At 33.1% G+C, this 9883-nt stretch overlaps 1 protein-coding gene and 1 long non-coding RNA gene across 2 annotated transcripts; both read left to right on the top strand.

Moving 5' to 3' along the window:
* The first annotated feature begins 512 nt into the window (after window positions 1-512).
* LOC125198960 lies at window positions 513-1938 on the top strand. Its single transcript, XM_048097169.1, has 4 exons — window positions 513-662; window positions 1165-1215; window positions 1291-1353; window positions 1604-1938. Exons 1-4 carry the CDS (start codon window positions 629-631, stop codon window positions 1936-1938), a joined length of 483 nt encoding a protein of 160 aa, XP_047953126.1. The 5' UTR covers window positions 513-628.
* Window positions 1939-5533: 3595 nt separating this feature from the next.
* LOC125198959 lies at window positions 5534-7586 on the top strand. The gene is made up of 3 exons (XR_007172492.1): window positions 5534-5721; window positions 6047-6117; window positions 7252-7586. It is a non-coding gene; the product is annotated as an uncharacterized LOC125198959 (long non-coding RNA).
* The last annotated feature ends 2297 nt before the right edge of the window (window positions 7587-9883 follow it).

The following is a 9883-nucleotide window of genomic DNA, read 5'->3' as shown; positions in this document are numbered from 1 at the left end:
AAAACGGGATGGAGGGAGTAATAAAATTTTGTACATTTATTGCTAATTTACTAGATACTAATTCACCTTAAAAGTATCAATTTTTAAATACTAATTTATCCTTGTGCATAAATAGTAGTAGAGTACAATTAAAAGAGTAATAAATAATCTTGGAAACATTGAACTATGTGTATGTAACTAATTACGTTTCTTTTGTGTCATAGTATTTCTTTCCGGTTTTTCTTTTTAATTTTTACTTTTATTTATGTTTTATATTCCTATAGGGAAATGCTAAGATGACAACGCTGTTTTGAGTGACACTATACCACCAACTAGAGCTGTTGGATTTTGGACCAGATTCATTGCTAGCCAGCCACTTGGCAGAGTCAATTTAATAAAAAAATTAATTAAAAAATGCAAAAGGATATATCTGGAAATCACGTTCAAGCAGTTTCTCCCAAAACATAAATCACGGTCTTTCTTCTTCTCTCTTTCTTCTATTTCGGCATTAATCAATAAATTCTATAGCAAAAAATCGCCATCACTATTCTCGATATCTGTAATTCATTTTCATCCATGCGCTACTTTCATTTCGTTCAGACTTCAATCTCTATAATTCTTCCTTAAATCTTCAATCATCACTCAATCCATGGAGAATGATGGCTTTGCTGCTTTTCCAGACGGTAAGAAACACGTTTAATCGTGAATTATATAGATGAACTCCCTGATTAATCATCTGTAATCGTGTAACTGTGCATTTACAATTTTATGATTTCGCTATGTGATTCAATTTCATGTAATTGTGTAATTGTGAATTTTGATATTTGAAACCAAATTTCATGAATTTAATATCTGAACTACCTAATTTGTATCTTCTCGGTTAAAATTTCGTAAATGTATTGAGTTGTGTCATGAGTTGTTTTCGTACACCATGGAGAAGTCGTATGTCTGAATGCTTGGTGAAATAATTAGTATTGCTTACTTATGGATCATGAATTGCATGGTAGTGTTAGTCATTAAATAAGCTTAGGGTGCTTTCCTCCTTCCCTCTTTCTTCTGTTTTTAGAATTAATCTATCAAATCTTTAGCAAAAAAACCTCCATTGTTATTTTCAATCTATGCAATTATTTTAATCTCATGCGTTATTTTCATTCTGATCTCTGTAATTCTTCCTTCAATCTTCAGTCAGTAGTCAATCCATGGAGAATGGTGTCCATTTCACTGATTTTGCAGACGGTAAGAAGCACTTTCATTTTGTTTCTTCAATTTCAGTGGATATTCAATCTCTGTAATTCTTCATTCAATCTTCAGTCATCAATCAATCCATGGAGAATGATGCTCCCGCTGACATCCTTTTCAATGATTTCGCAGACGGTAAGAAGCACCTCTAATTGTGTACTTACCGCACTTCTAATTGTATATTTACAGTTTGTTGGTTTTCGATATGTGATTCAATTTTATGTAATCGTGCAATTGTGAATTTTGATATGTGAAATCAATTTCAAGAATTTGATATATGAAGTATCGAATTTGTATCTTCCTAGTTGAATTCGTAAATGAAGTTTATGAATTTGTGACTAAATCTCAGGGAGTTCATATTTGATGTGTTATAGTAATTTGGCAGTGTTTGTTGTTGAAACCATCGAAGTATTTTCAGCCGTAATGCAAGATTTTGGGAAAAGAATAAAGAGCAACTCCCCGTTTTTGCCTGTTACTGAGAAAAGGAAAAGAGTTGAAGATTTCTATTTCATTGGAAGACCGAATGTAGTTGAAGTTCAGCCACTGGATGTGGTGAGGACCAAAGGTTCGTGCAACGACTCTGGCAACCGTCTTGTGTCGCAAAAAGAGAAGCCTATTATGTTGCAAAGCAAACCAAAGCGTAGTTGTGTGAATGTCGTGAATTATGTCACCACGACTCTAAGAATTGTGGCAAACAAAAAGAAAAAAAATAGTCAATAATTACATTGAACTACGTATATCAGTTTGCTAAGTTACTTTATTTTTATTGCTGACCACTGAATGCGCAGTTGTATATCATTGTGATAGATTGCTTTCTTAATTTAGTTTTTTGCTTTCTTATTTAAATTCAGTTGTAGAATATCAACATGCTTGGTTACATGTTTATTATTGCTTAATTATTAGTTTAAAATTGCTTATCAGTGGTCTGTATTCCGAATTCGTCAATAATATTCTAACCAAAATGATTAATCACATATTGCATGACATTTTATACTGTATTGGTTTTTACTAATGGTCTTTCACATACTATCAATACAATTCAACTACCCATTAATCTGGTTTAATACGACTTTGCTTCATCCCGCTTTATGATTAACACAGAAAATTTGTGCAACAGATTACTTGTATTAGAAGGTGTTAGATATTTCTAATATCATATTGCTTGGTTACATTTATTTTGTTGCTTGCTTCTTCTTTTTGAATTGTTTAACATATATAACATGTCAATTTGAAATTAATTCTATTTGACTAGTGCTTGATGTACTTCCATAATCTTCATTGAATTCGTGTTACACAATGCTTGGTTTATAAGTTTATTTTGCTTGTCTATGTTGTAGCATTTGCTTGGTTTGCAAATCATTAGTACTTTATTTTGCTTGCCTATATTTAAGTGTTGTAACATATTATTCTATGCATGTTATTATGCAAAAGGCACTACCAAAAAAGAAATTCTAAAGCCACCAATGACTACACCAAAACAAACCAATATCCCTAACAAATTCAAAATAGAACAAAGTTATTTTCATATTTCTAAAACAAAATCATTCACCATTCAAGGTTTGGGGTACTCTGCCGCCATCTTTTCAACATCAAAGGGTCCCTTCTTTTGTGCCTCTTCAAGGTGGCTTGTTGTTTTCCTCGTCATGTAATCCACGAACTTGTTTTCATTACTATAAACCACAGCTGTGAGGAATTTTTCAAGGTGCAACTAGAATGACTTGGATGGCTTGTTAGTAAGGTCGCACTTCCAATCATTAACTTTAGTCCCATCTACGTCTCCATATGTCGCATAGTGAACAATCCATAGTCGTTGGTAATACCTTTTGTTTTCCACTTAAATTCAAGGTGTTCAGGTATAGCTTTTCTCAGCATCCGTCCATAGCTCACACACTTGTTGTGCTCCAAAAACTGTATAAAAAAGGTTGTCTGCAAGCAAGAAAAAAAAAAGTTAACTCAACATGCAAATTGCAATATGCATTTTCATCTTAATTTTTTTGCATGGCGCATACCGGTTTTTCAACCACAATGTCATATCTAGTTGCAAAAAGCCTCCACTTTGTGTGCTGTCAAGCAAGCACACCTCACCAGATTTACAAATTGTACTGAATCTATTGCCAACCAAGCAAAAAAATAATATAAGACTCAATCTATTGCCAACTAAGACTCAATCAAGCATCATAAGTTTGTTTGAGCAATTACTAAGCTCAATCAAGCAGACAATATATTAAAACCAAGCAATTACTACAACTCTATCAAGCAAACAATATAATAGCACACAGCTTGATCAAGCAAACAATATATTAGAAACAAGCAATTACTACAACTCTATCAAGCAAACAATATAATAGCACCCAGCTTGATCAAGCAATTACACGACCCGATCAAGCAATTACAAAGCAATTACTAAGGCTCAACCAAGCAAACAATATAATAGAGCCAGGCAATTACTAATGCTCAACCAAGCAAAAAACATAATAGAACAAAGCAATTACTAAGGCTCAATCAAGCGTCATAAGTTTGTTGGAGCAATTACTACAGCTCGATCAAGCAAACATTATATTAGAACCAAGCAATTACTACAACTTTATCAAGCAAATAATATAATAGCACCCGGCTTGATCAAGTAATTACACGACTCGATCAAGCAATTACAAAGCAATTACTATGGCTCAACCAAGCATACAATATAATAGAGCCAAACAATTACTACTCGATCAAGCATAATTAGTTTGTAGGAACCATACCCAACATCATCCTGACTTTCAAAACAAGAGACATATATCTGATAAAAAACCATACCAGACGAGATTTGCAGCACAAGAATCTGACCCAGTACGAATAAGTTCTAAATGTAGCAATCTTTTGATCAAGCAATTTCTAAGACATAACAAGCAAAAACCGAGTAATACAAATGCAATCCAGAAATTGATTAATTATACATCAATTATAGATTCTAAAATAAGCAACCACAAACAAAGCAAATACTAGGAATAAACAAGCAATTTTGAATACATTAATATGCAAACCAACAACAGTCCGTTCTGGCAATAAGCAATTAACGTGGCTATAGAAGCAACAACCAATCAACATAATCAATAAACAAATATAACATTTGGATTGCTTAAGCAGTTCGAAAATAAGGAATATAACAACAATCAAAACTCAATAAAACCTAAATAATCACTAAGTAATCAGACTAAGCAATAATCAATTGGAAATCGAACCAAAGGATCATTCGCAGGCAGCAATGTCGGACGACGAATTTCACGCGACGGAAAAAAAAAAACAATGCAGAGCTTCACCGCAATGGAAGTCAAACTAGTGATGGATATCCCACCATGCTCATTCAGCGCCACCAGCAAAAAGTGCCGCAGTTGAGTGAAACAAGCATCAACCTAGGGTTTATTGTTATTTAGGAATGAAATCGGTAGGTGATCAATGATGTGGAGAGAGAAAGGTCAATTGGGGAGAGAGAATGGTCGATTCAGTTTTCAATTTAGTGGGAGAGAGTTATTGCGGAGTGGATACCGGGATTTTCTATTCCCATATCAGTTTTAATTTCAGCTAAAAGACAGAATTACCCTTGTAAGCAACAATTTGTGAATAACCAAGCAATCCGTACTCTGTTCCTACAATTCAATCTCAGCCATCTATATTTGAGATCGGATGGCTATAAATGGTGTTATATTGTCACTTTAATTAAGGTGGCACCATAGTGTGCCCCTATATATATATATATATATATAGGGTTTTAATCTATGAAGACCAGATTTAAATACAGAAACGCAGAACACGGTCATACGTAGGGCATTTTTAGGTCATAGTTAGTTTATTTTTAGGTCATGCTAACAAAGCATGACCTAAAATGATCTTAACATGACATAAACCCAAATCTTATAATATGACCTAAAACTACTTAATTATGACCTTCCGTGTTTTGGGTTAATTATTGACCATTAGATCATCTAATCCTAGGGCCAAGATTTGGGCTGCATTTTTGGATTTAAATGCATTCTTATTTTGATCATCTCCATATATATATATATACATATATATATATATATATATATATATATATATATAGGGGAGCATTATACTCCTTTTCATCCCCTAGTGTAAAACATAGGACTAATCTAATCCCTTAGATTTATTAATCTGATGGATGTGATTAAATATACGTCGCTACATTATGATACTCTAATTTTACATTATTGGGCATTTTGGGTATTTGACAGAGGACAGTTCAAACTCCACGCAATTTACGGATTTATTTTTGCAGCGGTGATTCATTTTCCACCCATTTTCTTCCCCCATTAATTCAACTTCCACCCACCCTCTCTCATCCTCCATTAATCTGAAAAACCGCAAAACCTAGCCGCCGCTTCAAAACCACAAAAACCACTCTCTCTTCGCGACGAACGGCGTACACCCAGGCGAATCGATGAGTCTACAATTCCGACGACCGAGGTTTGGTGGAATAACTAAACGATGGCTGGAAGAAAGGTAAGGCCCAAAAATTAGTTTTTTTTTTCAAATTAATGTGGATTCTTAGGAAGTGATTGTCGGTTTTTTGGTAGATTATTTCGTATCAATTTTTATTTCTAGGTTAGATTTAGTTGTTTAGGGTTTTTCCAGGGGTTGAGTTGCTGATTTTGTAATTTTCCATTCCATTCTGCGATAATTGTGAAGATTTTGTAAATTGATGTGCCATTGTTCATTTGGATTTTCAATTAATAATTACCTAGGACGACTCTATGTTTTTCCCCTTTGTTGTTTCGTATACTGCCTTGGGAATAGTGGCTAATTCAACATCGTTGATGACTTACAGCAAGTGAAGTGCTTCGTTAAAAATGGTCAACAATCGAACCACTTCGAAGAGGCCTGCTAGCTAGTCAACAGGTAGACGATTGGTTGATTGTTTAGTTTGACTTGAACATTGGTAAACTAGTTATACGCATTGTTGGGAGTTTTATGTTACATTACAAATTCATACGTTTGCATTGTTTATCCAACTCGTTCATAGCTTACTAAATGAAGCTGCATTTGTGGGCACTTGTTGTACATTGTTCATGTTTTCTTGCTTTTTTCCTGATATACCTTCATCTATTGGAAGTTGCTGTACATTATTCTGTGGATTTAGTGCATTATGTGTAGGAGATAATTTGTACATTCATTTGAGGTACATCATGCATATAGTTTAGTACATGAATAGTTGTTGTGCTGCATCTTTTTGTGTTAAATTATATTTTCTTTGCATCATGGGTCCAATTCAGTACATCATGTAAATTTTTTTCTTTTTTTCAGATATAGGTTCATCTGTAGGAATTTCCTGTACATTATTATTTTAGAAGAAGTACATTATGTTTTAGTGATATATTGGGCAGACATGTAAGCTACATCACACATATAAATTAGTACATGAAAAGCTGTTATATTGCTGAATCTTATTGTTGTGCTAGATCATAGTATTTACTTATTTTTGCATAATGGATCATAATCAGTACATCATGTATTTTTTTTCTTTTTTCCAGATATACCTTCATCCGTAGGAAGTTCCTGTACATTATTGTTTTAGAAGCAGTGCATTATTTTTAGGTGATACATTGTGCAAACATGTGAGCTACATCACATATATAAATTAGTACATGAAAAGCAGCTACTTTGTTGAATCTTGTTGTTGTGCTACATCGTATTTAATTATTTTTGCATCATGGATCATAATCAGTACATCATGTATATTTTTTTCTTTTTTCCAGATATACCTTCATCCGTAGGAAGTTCTTGTACATTATTATTTTAGAAGCAGTGCATTATTTTTAGGTGATACATTGTGTATACATTTAAGCTTCATCACACATATAAATTAGTACATGAAAAGCTGCTACTGTGTTGAATCTTGTTGTTGTGCTGCATCATATTTTCTCATTTTTGCATCATGGATCAAAATCAGTACATCATATATTTTTGTACATTTTTTTATCCACTCAACAACATTATTTGTGAATAAGTAACAAAAGAGCAAGAAATGTTCAGGATGAGGACCTCAGGGAAGATATGCCAAAGTCATCAAGGCATGGAATGCCTCAGGTTAACGAGGCAGCGGCCGAGGAACAAGCTAAATAAGCTAGGATTAAGAAGAATGACAATCTATATTTCAGGAGATGTCATACTGAGTTTGTTCATTTTATAAAGATGTTTAATCCTCGACAGATTCAAGCTGTCCATGAGTTAGGTTTTGGTCTGGAATAGGGTGTTATTATGAAACAATTAGCGGCACTAATTATTGAATTGCATTTGGTTTTAGTAGTAAATTTATGGGATCGTTTTTGATAGATAGATGTTTGGTCTTTGTAGTTAATTTATGGGATTTTTTCTGATGGATGGATGTTGGCCCTTTGTGGAAAACTTATGTGTTTTGTTTTGATGAATTAATTTTGTTTTTTATATTGAATTATGGATTGATGGTTTCTGCAGTCAACTTATGGGATTCATATTAATGTACTACGGGAATGAAATAATGTAATGTACAAACCGCTTTATATAATGTTATTTAGATAATAATGTACACAATGTATTCAATAATGCATATTGTGTTAAAACTTAAAATGATGTACATAACTAATAACATAATGCTACATATAATGCAACACATAATTTTTGAAACATAGGACACAAGGCATGACATAATGCACGAAATGATCTGGATAATGAGTAATGTAAATATAATCTTAGACGATATACTACAAAGAGAATGTCTAATATGGAGTTGTTAAGCAAGATATAATACAACCGCTAATTCCTAATTGAAATTTGGTAGCAAATGATTTAAACTCAAAGTCTGGACAAAAAAAATTGAACATTAATTAACACTTCATCTTTCCTTTACACTTCTCTTTGTCTTTGCCGAGCATACACATCGTAAAAAGCAACAGCAAAATCAAGTGATTTAAACCTTTGTCCAGCAAATGGCTTCAACTCTAGATAGTATTCAGGTACAACCACAACTTTAAACAAAAAAGGAATACGTCAGCTAAAACGCAACACATTATACAAACATAAGCGTACGAAATTGCATAACATCCTGCACAGTTGCACGATGTACTCATGTCTCTGGTTCATGTTTTAATACATTACCAACTCACTGGTTTTACTTTACAGTTTCAGATTGATACATTACAAGAGTGTACTTGTACATCAACTGCTATATAGGACAAAATAAAAATTAGTGAATAATGTTGGTAATATGGCGAAGCAAACAGTGATTTATCTCCATGCCATTTGTGAAGTTTTAATTCATCATTCAATACTACAACCTAGCCCCATGAATTTCTAAACCCAAAGGGGATGGATTCAATTCAATGTATGGACGAACAATTGCTGCATGACATTAAAACAATGTTTTTGAATTACTACACAGGGCATACATTAACGTCTTAGTTGCGTACATCGTCACACCGTATCACTACATCAACTGCTTTTCGAAACCATAGTACAAACATACATTAAACCTAAAGTTCTTTTACTACAACCTAACCCAATGGATTGGTAAACCCTAGGGGAACGGATTCATCTCTGTGGTGAAGTTAGTTTTCTTAAATAAGAGGTTACTACAACCTAGCCCCATAGCAATCTAAACCCTAGGGGAATGGATTCATCTCCCTGACCTGAGTGAAAGTTTTCTGTAATCAGTTTCACATTATGCGGCAACGTAATGCAAATACAAAACAAATACGAAAAAAAATTAAAGGAATCAATGAAGGAATTAATTAAATTACCTTCTTCCATTGTTGAAAAAACTGAAACCATTAAAAGAATAGTACAAGAAGTCGGTTTTACGTGAGAAAATACCTCACCAGATATCTTCAATGTAGAAAGGCGTGTATAATTGAGGGAGATAGGAAAAGGGATCGAATATAATTGAGGGAGAGAATAAAGAACTTTGAAGCCGATGAAGAACTACTGTTGATCGAATTTTTGGAAGCAATAACACATAAATCCTCTTCTACAGAAATGACACAAAGAAAAAGATTCACTGTGATTTTATGATAATTAAAGAAAAGCAATCTCCAATTATAATAATTGAACGTGATTCATGGGTTTTAAATAACTGCCAATTTTGTGCTCTCTCCTTTTTACCCTTTTTCGAATTTTTTATTAATTATTTTAATTACATGTGGCTTATATAATAACCATCAGATTACACTAATCAATGGATGAGATTAGTTTTCCTTTTTAACAGGTTTTTGCACATTAATCTGAATACATCCTATATATATATATATATATATATATATATATATATATATATATATATATATATATATACAATAAGTGCGATATTTCAATATTTCAATATTCTTTCACATCCATAATTTAGTTAATGTGTTTGTAGGGCGTGTGGATAGGGATCATAAGTGGAACTGCTGTCCAAACTGCGACACTTGTTTTGATGACTTGCATGACCAGCGGGAATAAACAGCTACTCATCAATTTCATTTTTCCTATGATTTTTTCATATATATATAGTTTCATGTACATATCTTCGTTGCAGATTTCACTAGCTCAGAAACGGATCAGCTCTCTTTCTACGGAAGACGAGACTACACACCATTCCACCAATCCACATTAACGGATAACTATATCAAATTAAATTTTTAATAAGAAC

The sequence above is a fragment of the Salvia hispanica genome, unplaced genomic scaffold, assembly GCF_023119035.1.
Source record: "Salvia hispanica cultivar TCC Black 2014 unplaced genomic scaffold, UniMelb_Shisp_WGS_1.0 HiC_scaffold_336, whole genome shotgun sequence".
Classification (NCBI taxonomy): domain Eukaryota; kingdom Viridiplantae; phylum Streptophyta; class Magnoliopsida; order Lamiales; family Lamiaceae; genus Salvia; species Salvia hispanica.
This window is presented reverse-complemented; position numbering and strand designations above follow the sequence as displayed.